This window comes from Pecten maximus, chromosome 6 (assembly GCF_902652985.1).
Source record: "Pecten maximus chromosome 6, xPecMax1.1, whole genome shotgun sequence".
Lineage (NCBI taxonomy): Eukaryota > Metazoa > Mollusca > Bivalvia > Pectinida > Pectinidae > Pecten > Pecten maximus.
This window is the reverse complement of record NC_047020.1, coordinates 15830488-15844305: the sequence shown is the minus strand read 5'-3', so window position 1 is coordinate 15844305 and position 13818 is coordinate 15830488. Positions and strand designations below refer to the sequence as shown.

Genomic DNA, 13818 nt, shown 5'->3' with positions numbered 1-13818 from the left:
ATTGTATGTAAAACGTAACAGAACCATTACCTTATATTGGACATATAAAATACTGTTTGATAGGCCTACTTACGTTTTACTGATAACCACGCCATTTCCATGTGTATTAGCACCGGAAGTTGGGCTGCGAATGTGCGTATAAAATGTTACTGTTACTGAGTTGGCATGTTTCCGATTTAATAGACAGTGCTGACCGTTACAGTCGTACCCTGAACACCTCGGCAGTAATTACGCTATTGTTTCAGCGGTTCGAAAAATGTAATAGGCACCGGTGACCGTTTCATTTCTACACCTGTACAAACATCAGCCGAGTAGATCTACCGGTGTGTCAGAGATTAGTTCCGCTTGAGTGAGCGGGTAGATGAGTTGTTGACTATCGTGTGTACTAATATCGGCAACCGCCTTAGGAAATTACCTGATGTAAGTAAAGCAGTACTTTTTATCATCAAGAGTTGTTGTTAAAAGATTCCACCGACAATGAATTTATGAAGGTTTGTAGTGCCGATATATTCAGTATAACAAATGGAATTTAGCTGTTAAAAATGTCGGCGTTTACCACCGATCGTTGTTGGACACGAAAATTATACTTCGAGTTATTCGATCATTTCAAATAGGATTTTTATTGTTGGGGCCAAATTTTCACTTCGTATTATCCGAGTTTTTCGAGTTTTCCGAGTTCGAGTTTTCCGAGTTTTCTTTACTAAGTTAAAGAGAGAATTCGGCCGGGACTGACGAAGTACTTCGGGTTAAGCGGGGTATTCGAGTTTTCCGAGTTCGAGTTAACGAGGTTCCACTGTATATGTCTTCATTCTAGGAGCGTAATTGTTCCAAATATGCATAATTATGTACTTGATTGTACCAGTTAACTACTGACCTGGGTGCCTGAAGACTGTACTTGTTGACTCACTGTTGCAGGGTTCTCCCCCAAACCTTGCATCAGACGGAAAAACGCAAGCTCATTGAACAGGACCTCAGACATATCAACAAGTAAGTCCTCCCCACACATCCTTAATCTGTGTAACACAAAATACACAAGTTATGTACCAGTAGGTCCTCCCCACACATCCTTAATCTGTGTAACACAAAATACACAAGTTATCTACCAGTAGGTCCTCCCCACACATCCTTAATCTGTGTAACACAAAATACACAAGTTATCTACCAGTAGGTCCTCCCCACAAATCCTTAATCTGTGTAACACAAAATACACAAGTTATGTACCAGTAGGTCCTCCCCACAAATCCTTAATCTGTGTAACACAAAATACACAAGTTATGTACCAGTAGGTCCTCCCCAAATGTTACCATAATGAAGACTTAAGGTTAATTACATGTATGTAAATTACTTACTTTCGCCCTTCAAACCTGCTAAGAGTTTCTTGCAGTGCAGAGCTCAGTTGGGCATGGAAGAAAGTGGCATACTGACTGCTATCATATTGTCGTGTGAGACTGAGCACGAGACGTTTGATGTAGGCCAACAGTTCGAATGAACACACATGATCTATATGTTCCTTGATCACTGGAATTACTTCCTTCATGATCATCTTGATTTGCTTGTTCAGTTCTTGAGTATCGATTCTGGAATACTGTGGAAAATAAAAATAGGCCTGGTTTATGACAAAAGCTATACAACAGATAATGATCTAGATGAGCAATAAGTTGCAATCTTTCATGAATTTGATATTTGTTCTATTATATGACATTGTGTGAGTCAACACGTAACTCGTTTATGAGACTATAAGTGAAAATGTTATTAGTCAATTCCAGGGAGTTTTATAAGGGGACCTAAATTTCCTAAATATACACAGAGAGGTAACTCTGGTAGGCAGTGGCAATGTGACTGGAATGCACATGCGCAACTCTCAGTCTCTGGAATAAAGATATAACACAGGGTTAATGTCGTCTCGTGTTTTATCTTTACAGGTAAGCAAGTTAAATTGATATCGTCATCGGGAATGTATCTGAATAATGATATATGGTATGAATGTAGAGGCAATGATAGAATAACAATTATTATTCTGTGATATAGATCAGTTAGATAATATTTTAGTAATAACTAGTTTACATTTTATAATTAATGTGCGGTTTCATTCGTGATAACTTAATATTTACTTTGATATGTTTTGGTTAAGGATGTAATCATCACATGTTACAATTCATTGTTACATGTGTGTCAGGAATGTGATATTTCTATGTGAATAGTTCAGTTAGTCACTTCAGTCATAAGTCTAGTCACTTTGAGTCACATATTATAATCAAATGTTTAAGTCAGTATTAATGGGTTATGAGTTACTTATCACATCTTGTCATATTTAGTTACACTTGTCCAAATTTCAGCTTTTGTTGTTATCACTGGTATATAAGCCTTGTCAGATGATAGTTTGGAGGGATATGCTTATGTGACATTTTGTCACGTGTAATAATCAGAGTGACATATAATGGACTTCTGACCTCAAGTGATTACTGATTGGAATACTGTAAACGTACATATTTTAGCGGTAATTTTATTTTAGTGCTTTTTGCGCTGGAAGCCTTGCGCTAAATTATGATTGCGCTAATTACTTTTTGTACGTTTTATTTCTACAGAAAGTTCTGTGGATGCGCTAATTCATCATTGCGCTAACTGGCTAAAATCTGCAAATGAGCTAAAATTTGATTGCGCTAAAATAAGTACGTTTACAGTATATAGGATTCAGAATGTAATACAAGCCAGGAATGTATTATAATGCTATATACATGTTATTGAACTGTTAGTCTCAGGAATAAAGATGTAACGCAGGGTTATTGTTGCCTCATGCTTATCTTTACAGTTCCAACGCAACAAAAACTGAAATTTATCTCTACAGAACAGGTGAATTTAAAATTGAGCTTTATCAATGTTGATGATGTCACAATAGTGTTATTACAAATGTGTCTTACGACGTTGATGAGATGGCCATATTATATAGTAGAAAAGTAGATTCAGCTGCCACCATCTCCCCCAATTAAATTTGTAAATCAACTGGAGAAGCAATAAATTAAAAGATTTTATATTAATTTCTCCAAATCTGACAATAAAATACATCAAACAAATAAAATTTCATGTAATCTGTAGGGTGTCATGAGATGTCTAAAATACAATCCAGGTTTGGTTGAAGTAACATTGATAAATTTTGAGAAACTGGGCTAAGCACAGAACTTAAAAGTACAGATTCTCAGCATCCTTAATATTCAGTCACTGGGCTCTCAATTCTAGATAATATTCTGTAAAAGAAGGCTATGTTCAAATGTCCACTTTGTTATCTAAGTATATACTAATCTTGGTTAAAATGACTAAACTTTTTGAGCGACGGATCTTAACGTAAAACTTTGAAGTGAAATGTTGATGATGACGCTGTCGCTACCACAAACTTAACGCCATAGATTTACTTCAGAAAAAAAATACTTGGGACCACTACAAAATAGTTGTTAAGGCAGGGGGCTCTTGTATACAACTGGATGCAAGAGCATCTTTGACTGTATCATTAAAAAGAAGTGTAAGTGGTTTGTGATTCTGCAGTGTTACCATACTTACAGATGTGGAAGAGACTGAACTCTCACTTCCCTGGTCCACAGCAGAACTACTGGTTGGTTCAGAAACAGGACGAGATGGTCTGGCTTGATTGGGTTTTGACTTTTTACTCTCCAGCTTAGCTTTTTCTGCAGCGGCTATTTTGGATTCATTTTCTCTCATTTTCTTCAGTGCCTTGCAAAATGAAATAATGAAAACTGAAAATCCTAAACCAAATGATGTATTCCATGAATTGTTACCATACAGACCTGCTGTTAGACTATCTCATGGAATTCATATTCTTAATGTTATCTCTCAATATTCTCAACTGATCAGCTCTTTGATATATCACAGGTAAATTGATCTTTTGAGGCTCCAGACTTTTGATCTGAAGTTCAATGTTGGGGAAAATAAATAAAATTTAAACTACAAGAATACATATTAACCAATATTTTTTCTAATAAATTGTAACATATATTTGCTTTTAACATTTTACCCAGTTAGTTTTGTCTTTTAACAAAGCTTGTCATAATCCAAGACTGTTAAATTGTTGATCCCAAGGACTAATGCAAGTTGATCTTAGGGTTGCAAGCAAATGTTTTGAATTTCTTTACTAACAAGAACCATTGATTTTATCAGTATTAACGGTATCACCTACCTTGTCTAAATGGATGACGGTGTCACCCAGGTCCTGTGAGAAAGGGTTGTCCCAGTAACTGGTGGAGGGAGTGGACAGACTACTATCATAATCAGCAGCCTCAACGTAGTCAAACTGGTCATTCTGTAGGGACTCCCCTCTAGCAAGGGCACGTCTCTTCTCAATTGTCAGGTCTCGTAACTTCATCTAAAAGCGAAAATTCTGTACAAGGTTATCCACTTTGCTTTCTCTTCCTTTCATTTCATAATCTTCAGTATTAGCAATTATTGAGTATATAAAAATTTTGATTATGTACAAGATTTTAAAATTCATTTACACTAGAAAATGTTCGTTTTTAAAGACATGAATGCATCACTTTTATGCAACAATGTGCCATGTGAAGAAGGAGTCAAAGGTGACCTCTGACCCTTTGTTCTTGACCCATATCAAACCAGAATGTGATCAGGTGTAGAAGTTGCTGTCATAAAACTATGGTATAAAATATGTTAAGCTTTTGGACAGATAAAAATAGGAATGTCAATATACCGCTATTTCCTCATCATCTGTGGTCAAGTTACTCTCACTAGGAGTAAGTTCAGAGGCTGTACCTACAGCAGCATTGTTCATCCAAGCAGGAAGTGGCTGCAAAACAATATGAAATATCTGAACCAGGAAGTGGCTGCAAAACAGTATGAAATATATGAACTAGGAAGAGACTACAAAACAGTATGAAATATCTTAATTATTATATCTTGTTTTGTATTATTAAATTATGAAGGGAAAGACTGTAAAACAGAAAATGTATTTTATAATAAAATTTCTCAAATCAGCCTCTATACACTTGCACTTGATCAATATCGCTATCTTATTTTAGTCAAGGTGACTATAGGTTAATCCTGCAAATGTTGCCTCACCTCATCAATGTTTGTTGTCAAAGGTCCAGCACTTTGTTCTGTTAGGAACATGGTAACAAGTTGTTTGATAGAGTACAAAACACGTTGTCGCAGATAGTCTGATGTTAGCTTCTGAAGTTCTCGAAAAAGTTCAATAAGAAAGTGGGGTCTGTTCTCATTTTGTGAAATGAAAGTGGCTACCTCGGCATAAATAGGTTCTCTCAGTGTATCAAACAGAGACAGGTCACTAGGATCATCCACTTCACTAAAATCATAAACGGCAATCAGTAAATGATAGAAGTTTTTATGATCTGGTATTCATAAACCAAGAGCACATCTACTATCTATGGTATTAACTGAAACTAGAAAACCCCTAGAGACAGAAGAATAATAACTGTACCATACAAAAGTTTTCTACGCAGCTGGGAAACTGGAGTAGTTATGAAAAAGCATTATTATGTACAGTTTGTCTATGATACAATCTCTTTTCAGGAGACATAATCAAGCATAAAATCAAAATGTACACAAAGTTATTTGTACCATGCTTTCCTATAGAATTTACAACATTTGTAATATATCAACTCATTCATTCTAAATGTTATAATTGAACAAACTACTCCCAGTAACAAGTCGAGCATAAATTTTCTTCATCTTTATAACAGGGAATCACAGGAAGGGACAATTTAATAAATGTATTACTTAAAAATAAAAAGCAGTTTTATAATCTGCTAGCAGTCTGCTACAGTTTAGATGACAAGTGTAAATTTTTACCTTGGTTCTTTCTTGCGACCAGCAACTGCCTCTCGTTGTGGTCTATTTGAAAAGGTACTGGCAACACTGCCTTCTTCCCCAAAGCCTGCTCCACTGATCCCAGCACTGAGGCCCGGTCTTTCTCCCATCTGACTCGCTCTAAGACCAGTTGGCCTCACATGTTGTGCTAGAGAGTTGAGGATATCAGAGGTGTTGCCTGTAAAATCAGAATGTGCAGCTCCTAAAAACTCAAATAAAAAAATTCATTTCCTTCATGTATGCAGCTCCAAAAAATTCATATTAAAGAAACATACAGGATCACACCATGTGTATAATTACTAAAATAGTTAACCATTGCAGTTAACATATGTTCAGTCAGAATATTTAACATTACTCTACTGAACTCCTATGGGCTGTCATTTGCTTCTCAGTTATTCAAAGAATTATTTGGGACATATATAGTGAAACAAAAAATGTGGGTTACACTTTTGTAGTAGTGTAGAATAAGTAACATGTGAAGTTTGTGTGTGAATATACCTCCATCTTTACTGCCAGAGGCTTGTGACCACTGTCTTTGGTGACTGGTGGGTCTGAAAACACAAAACAGTCGATAAGCAAAGTTTCTGAAACATCATAATAGTAACTGGTTATTTCAATTTACAGAGATTTTGTTCAGGCAGTTTTTAAGGCAGCTATCATTTTAAAGCATAAGTCTATATACAGTTTAATAGAATTAATAATTCTTATTCAATTTTAACAAGAGGCCCAGAGGGCCTGTATCGCTCACCTGGATTTCATGAGATATGAAACAAGAATGATGATTAAGTATATTTGTCACTGGTATTGCTATGTCAATATATCATAGGCATCTTATATGGGTATGTGAGGTTTTTATGCCAAAAAATGCATTAATCCATGAAATAAAATTGACTTTTGGCACAACCCCATAGGGATGCTACCACACAAATGTGAGTGATATCCATTGCTTAGTTTCAGAAAAGAAGTTGTTTAAACCAATTGACCCCTTTTGACCCTGCCCTCTGCACCCCAGTGGGGAGTGGGGGTCAGTTCCTTCCTTTATAAAATTTTGAATCCCTACCCAAAATGATGCTACCAGGCAAATATGAGTGATATCCCTTGCTTAGTTTCAGAAAAGAAGTTGTTCATATCTATTCAGCCAAATTGACCCCTCTTGGCCCTGCCCCTCAGGCCCCCGGGGGGTAAGCCTCACCATTTGTACAATTTTGAATTCCCACCCAATAGTGATGCTACCAGGCAAATATGAGCAATATCCATTGCTTGGTTTCAGAGAAGTCACTAATATCAATATAGCCCAATTGACCACATTTGGCCCCGCCCCTATGGCCCCTGGGGGGTCAGCTCCATCATTTGTACAATTTTTAATCCCCACCCCATAGTGATGCTACCAGGCAAATATGAGTGATATCCATTGCTTGCTTTCAGAGAAGAAGTCGTTTATATTAAGAGAGCCAAATTGACCCCTTTTGGCCCCGCCCCTCAGACCCCTTGGGGGTCAGCCCCACCATTTGTACAATTTTGAGTCCCTACCCCATAGGGATGCTACTGACCAAATTTGGTCAAATTCTGATGTGTGGTTATGAAGAAGAAGTCAATTGTTGATGGACGGACGGACGACGGACGCAACGGTATGGCATAAGCTCACCTTGGTCCTTCGGACCAGGTGAGCTAACAAGATAATTGATGAATTTGTACACACATGCGTCATGAACAAAGAATACATAGAAACCACAATCAAAACACAATCATAATTTAAGCAAGACAAGGTTTTGCAAGGTGAAATTTAAACCACATTTCTGGAACCCAAACTAGTGATTACAGGTGATAGTCTTAAATATATATAGAGCTATACATTTTGAAGTTTGTTGTACATAAATTAGTTTGATATCTTAAGATGTTCTACTTACTTTTTCTTCTTTCTACCTTGTGAGAAAGGAAGTGAGGGTATGGACTCATCAATCCTGCTGGACTGATGAAGAGATTCATTCCTCCGTGATACGAGACGCTCTGTATGTGCCCTCTGCTTACTTCCAGTGCTCTGCATACTGGCAGATCTTCCTAATGACCTGCTCCTACCATCCTGTCCTCCCTGAGCCAGGCCTTCCCCTAAACGTCGCTCAGATTCAAACACATTATCCTCACCCAAGGTTTGTCCTGAGAGAAGATTATCCATGCTGTGTCTCTGGAGAAAGCTTGGCGTAGGTTGACTAAAGCTATCTGGTCGGGGAAGTGTCCCAATGTTAGGGGACAGACCACGACTATCTACCGCAGCAGAAAGTGAAGTGAGAGAGCGCAGACGAAGTTCGTCTGGTGTGAAGCCTTGGATGTGACGCTGGAGGTTCTGGATCTCCATCTGTTGCATGGCTATCTGCTGGAGACACTGACTCATGTTCATCATCAACTGCTGCTGCTGCATTTGCTGCTGGAACATGTCAGGCATTGCACCTCCCCGATAACCAAAGCCTACAAAGAAAGAATAGGTAGGAATCATCTCTATTATCTTTATAATTTTAGCATCACAATCCTTCAAATATCTTTTAATTCCTAATAACACAGTTTGATGTATTAATCCATTCAAATTGTAATACAGTAAAACCTTGTTATATTGCTACCATCTGATAGTAAAAGGTTACCTAAGTTTATAAAAGTATCTTATATCTGAAAATAATTAAGCATATAAAGGATTGTCAAAACAAAATGAGTAGGTAACCCCGAAATGTGTTTTGCACTAAGTAACCTGTGAATCAATATTTCTTTTCATTATTTTGTGTTGTTTTGCAACTCATTCACAATCAGTTTTTAGGGACATTAGTGATAGAAACATCAAGGAATGATACCTACAAAGTTAAGTATTGTATATCATTTTTTTTTTTTTTTTTTTACAAAATGTATAACAAGAGCATGAAATGTGAAAGTTACCTGGAGAAGACATAGCACTGGTCTGCAGCAGTCCCATACCAGGAAGAGTCTGGTTTTGGTCCCCACCCATCAGTGTCTGACACATAGATGCCGTCCTCTGTAACTGCATCTGTAGGGCTTCATACTGACTAGCTGACGAATCCAGCAGCTTACTACCATCTGGCGAGTCATCCTGCATTAATTCCCGAGGGGAACGGAAATTCTACAAGTATAGCACGGTTCTTATTTTTATTTTATCTTTTTTTTTTTAATTATCACAAACAACTATGACAATACTTTGTGATATAATCAGGTCCAGGATAGGTAACAATGTGACAAATGCTGTTAACTTTTTTGTTAGTATTGAAAATTATGAGAACTGAATTGTTCCTGTTTCCTGTTAAACTGACCTCCTGTTTGACTCTTCCCTGCTTGGCCTTCTTCGACCAGCTTCCTTGCTTGGGTCTTGTTCCATCTGGAAACCAAACAAAGAGAAATTAATTGGTATATAATATTTCTTGGATTAAAACTTTGTGGTAAGTCTGTAATAAGTTATAAGCTGGAGGATGTAAACTACATATATATAGTATTGTTTGACACTATAACAGCATTGAAGGCAGACATTTGCACAAAAACGGGTATACAATACACAAGAATTGCATGTAATTATATGTCTCACCTGTCCTGCTTTGTCAGTATATGAAGGTTTTAAGCAAACTAAAACATTATTTCGAAAATGCCTACCCCCTCCCCCTGCAAAAATAAAATCAAATAAAAACACAAATCCATTGTATAAATTATAGACATGTAAATATTGATGCATTCCAAAACAAATACCAAATTTCACAAATCACTAATTCTCAATATTCACCTATTTTTATCCCAAAAATCACTCATTCTGAAAAGTGAGAAAAAAACACACCTAACATATTATAGAATTAATTTCAATTTGAATATACACTAATTAGTAAATCAATTAGATAAAGATTTATATCATTTTCTCAATCCAAAAATACAACAAAACATGAATTCAGTTAATCTGAAGGGTGAGTAGAGATATCCATACTACGATATACCAAATACTAATATTGATATATTTTAAGAAACTGAGCTAACTAAAAACTTGAAAATCCAGATTCCGAGCAGCCCTAATTTCTAGCGTCACATGCCCATAAATGCTGGATGATATTCCATAAATGAAGCCTGTGTCCAGATGTCCACTATATGTGTTCTAACTACATACCAAGTTTGGTTAAATTTGGGTTTATACTTTCGAGCAATGGAACTAACCATATTGTCTCGCTTCATGACTTTGTTGCAGACTGAAGCCCTAGGTGAGACAAAAACAATTAGTGAAAATTTCAATAGCTATGACCCTGGCTGTTAATAGGACGTTAAACAAAAACAAACCAAACCAATAGCTGTGTACCATGTGCAATTACCTATCAATGTCAATATACACTTTAAATTTTTCAATCAATTTTTGAAATTGTGTCAAAACATACCTTTTTGATCTTTCCGAGCCCTTGGAAATGTGCGGCGTTTTTTATCCTGTGATCTTGAAGACCCTGTGGCCACATGTCTCTGTGAGCGTGCCTCTCTCCTCTGTCTGACATCTTCCTCTATTGTGTAAGTGTTGTTATCAGAATCATTTTCCTCTTCTTCCTCCTCCACTTGGATGATTCCATCACTGGGGTAGGCTAGAATAAACATTTTCTAATCTAAATGTTTATTTCAATACTATACACTGGTTAAGCTAAATACATGTACTGTACTTAAGAATTGGAATGGACCCTAAATTCCGATTCAATATTGGGCAACAAAACATTAAATCAGTTACATTATTTTGCGTTTATTTTGTATAAAATCATGGGGAGATCCTTCACAAATTAAAAAGGCCAAGGATTATTTGAAGATAACATGAGAGAATAATATCTTAGTTATAAGATTTGTTCCACAGAAAATTGCACTGGTAACACGTCAATAATGATGCAATTAATACAAGTCAGGTAAATTTGATTTTGTTTTTTCATCTGTACATACCATCCTCATCCTCATCATCTTCCCTGTCCAGCCTGTCATTGTCCTCTGTGATACTTTCCAGGTTGTCTACTGTAGACCCTCCCCATGTGGCCATCGTGGCATCAGCACTCATACTGGCACTTCAAAACATAGGTCACAAACACATTGTATAAAATAAATATCAACAAATAGGAAGCCATGAAACACTATCAATGTCCATGGGCCTTAACGGTCACCAGAGTTCTGAAATATTTCAGTCAAGTTGAGCCTTTTTCCTCCCTCCCCCCAATCAGGAATCAATCAGGCCAACAGGTGCATACCAGCAAAATGTCATCCAAACCTGCTGATTATAACTAAGTTAAAATGAATTAAAGTTATCATGTGCACAAGGTCCAATGGCAATAAAGCGACTGAGGGCCATAACCCTGTAAGTTTTAGTTGAATCAGTCAGATTGTCAATTCCATCTGAGATCTTATCTAAATAAGGCTGCATACCATGTTTCAAGAAATGCATATTTACTCAAGCTATCAAGTACACAGGGAAAAGTTAATGCCGGACGAATGGCCATTGCAATGGGTCAGCACGAGCCTTAGGCTCAGGTGACCTTAAAATGTACAAAACTACAATGGCTATAAATATAAGAAATGGAAACTCCCATCAAATTCTGCACAAAACTTTAAGCTACAGAGACAGGAAGCTGACTTCATCCATGATAACATACAAGACTTGTAGTGGTAGGACTGGTCGTATCAAGCAATCGATTCAAATACATAAACATAAAGCATGGTCCGGTGTTTAATACAGTGGACCCGCGATAATCCGGACGCCGATAGTCCGGAAAACTCGCAGTCCGGACGGAATAGCACGGGAACGGATTTCCGTAACGTTATTTGTACTCACCAGTCCGGAAATTCGGTTTCCGATTCCGGAAGCCCATTTTGGGAACGGAAAGTACTTTTCATTAGTAAATTTCCCCCGATAATCCGGACGATTTTTTCACCACGAGGAGAGAAAAATGTCGGGCAAGTCACCCGTGTCGACAGCTGTACAGACTATCGCTTGACACTGTGTGTAGTCATAGCGACCGCTGCCAGGTCATAGCCCCGGGTGTTTACCTGTGTTACAATGTAGCTCTGTTTTTATAACGGTACATTGCTTTTCTTTACGATCGACCTAAATGCTTCAGTATTAAAGGGTTTTATAGTGTAGACTGGTCTTGCTTTTATCAACTTGACGTACAATATCTATTATAGTTATTTTACATAGTGCTATTTCGTAGTTAGCAATAATTAATTCACTAACATAAAGTATGTGATACGATACTTAATCAATCACAAATGCATGTAATAAATTTATTATCAGTAATTAACATCACTAACAATTGTATTGGGTAAACAAGGATATCGGCTTGTAACACCGTTACGTGTAATGACGACTCATTGAAAGATGCATGTTATTAATTACACACATGGTACATTTACCGGGTCTTTCATTTCAGGTTCATAATTTACGTAAAAAAACGTACATTGTACATAGTGGGTCTTTCATTTCAGGTATTAAACGTATGTAATTTCTACTCGTTTGTGAACCTCTGGGACGTAACCCATGTGTGTTGTTTGTAGGTCACATATGTCCGCTATAAATAAAACAACTTTCACTTCACATGTTCTTTTAAAAACATTGTTTATTTTTTAGTTTCTACAAAATAAAAGAAAACAAGAATCATATCAAGAACATAAGTATATTTATTTTTTAAAAAGACTGACAATTAGACGTGTTTATGAAACGTCATTAAAACGTCCCGTATTGTATAGAGTCAAGGGAGATAACTCTTACACAACAATTTTTTTTGACCTGGTAGACGAAATTCGGTAGTCCGGAAAACTCGTAATCCGGACGGTTTGGGCTGGGAACGAAGGTGTTCGGATTATCGAGGGTCCACTGTACATGAAATTGTAGACACCAGAAAACAGTGTAAATATAGCTAGAGCACTGGGAATATATTTCCTCCATTTTTTTTTAATGGGGAAGCAATAGTTACTTTCTTCAAATAAAAACAAAATGACAATGTAAAGTATCTTAAATCAAGTGTTTTTACTTTGTTAGTTGTTTACCCATACATACATGTATCTGTAGAGTAGTAAACTGTGACATGTCTGACTTACCCATACATATCTGTAGAGTAGTAAACTGTGTCATGTCTGACTTACCCATACATATCTGTAGAGTAGGAAACTGTGACATGTCTGACTTACCCATACATATCTGTAGAGTAGTAAACTGTGACATGTCTGACTTACCCATACATATATGTAGAGTAGTAAACTGTGACATGTCTGACTTACCCATACATATCTGTAGAGTAGTAAACTGTGACATGTCTGACTTACCCATACATATCTGTAGAGTAGTAAACTGTGACATGTCTGACTTACCCATACATATCTGTAGAGTAGTAAACTGTGACATGTCTGACTTACCCATACATATCTGTAGAGTAGGAAACTGTGACATGTCTGACTTACCCATACATATCTGTAGAGTAGGAAACGGTGACGTGTCTGACTTACCCATACATATCTGTAGAGTAGTAAACTGTGACGTGTCTGACTTACCCATACATATCTGTAGAGTAGTAAACTGTGACGTGTCTGACTTACCCATACATATCTGTAGAGTAGTAAACTGTGACATGTCTGACTTACCCATACATATCTGAAGAGTAGGAAACTGTGACATGTCTGACTTACCCATACATATCTGTAGAGTAGTAAACTGTGACGTGTCTGACTTACCCATACATATCTGTAGAGTAGGAAACTGTGACGTGTCTGACTTACCCATACATATCTGTAGAGTAGTAAACTGTGACGTGTCTGACTTACCCATACATATCTGTAGAGTAGTAAACTGTGACATGTCTTACTTACCCATACATATCTGTAGAGTAGTAAACTGTGACATGTCTGACTTACCCATACATATCTGTAGAGGAGGAAACTGTGACATGTCTGACTTACCCATACATATCTGTAGAGTAGTAAACTGTG

General features: G+C 37.0%; 1 protein-coding gene across 6 annotated transcripts in view; it reads right to left on the bottom strand.

The window, feature by feature from the left end:
• LOC117329096 (pericentriolar material 1 protein-like) overlaps positions 1 to 13818 on the bottom strand; it is a 44257-nt gene that overhangs the window by 9457 nt on the left and 20982 nt on the right. For 4 of the 6 annotated variants that reach the window (XM_033886819.1, XM_033886818.1, XM_033886817.1 and 1 more), the window contains exons 18-30: positions 10789 to 10907; positions 10251 to 10445; positions 9156 to 9220; positions 8767 to 8968; positions 7755 to 8310; positions 6346 to 6398; positions 5830 to 6049; positions 5080 to 5323; positions 4712 to 4807; positions 4187 to 4372; positions 3553 to 3723; positions 1350 to 1585; positions 875 to 1013 (exon numbers count right to left, since the gene is read on the bottom strand). In XM_033886819.1, the coding sequence (XP_033742710.1) occupies positions 875 to 1013; positions 1350 to 1585; positions 3553 to 3723; positions 4187 to 4372; positions 4712 to 4807; positions 5080 to 5323; positions 5830 to 6049; positions 6346 to 6398; positions 7755 to 8310; positions 8767 to 8968; positions 9156 to 9220; positions 10251 to 10445; positions 10789 to 10907 (2482 nt within the window). Of the gene's footprint in view, positions 1 to 874; positions 1014 to 1058; positions 1132 to 1349; positions 1586 to 3552; positions 3724 to 4186; positions 4373 to 4711; positions 4808 to 5079; positions 5324 to 5829; positions 6050 to 6345; positions 6399 to 7754; positions 8311 to 8766; positions 8969 to 9155; positions 9221 to 10250; positions 10446 to 10788; positions 10908 to 13818 lie in introns of those variants that run through there. The other 2 variants (XM_033886820.1, XM_033886823.1) reach the window with 2 other exon arrangements.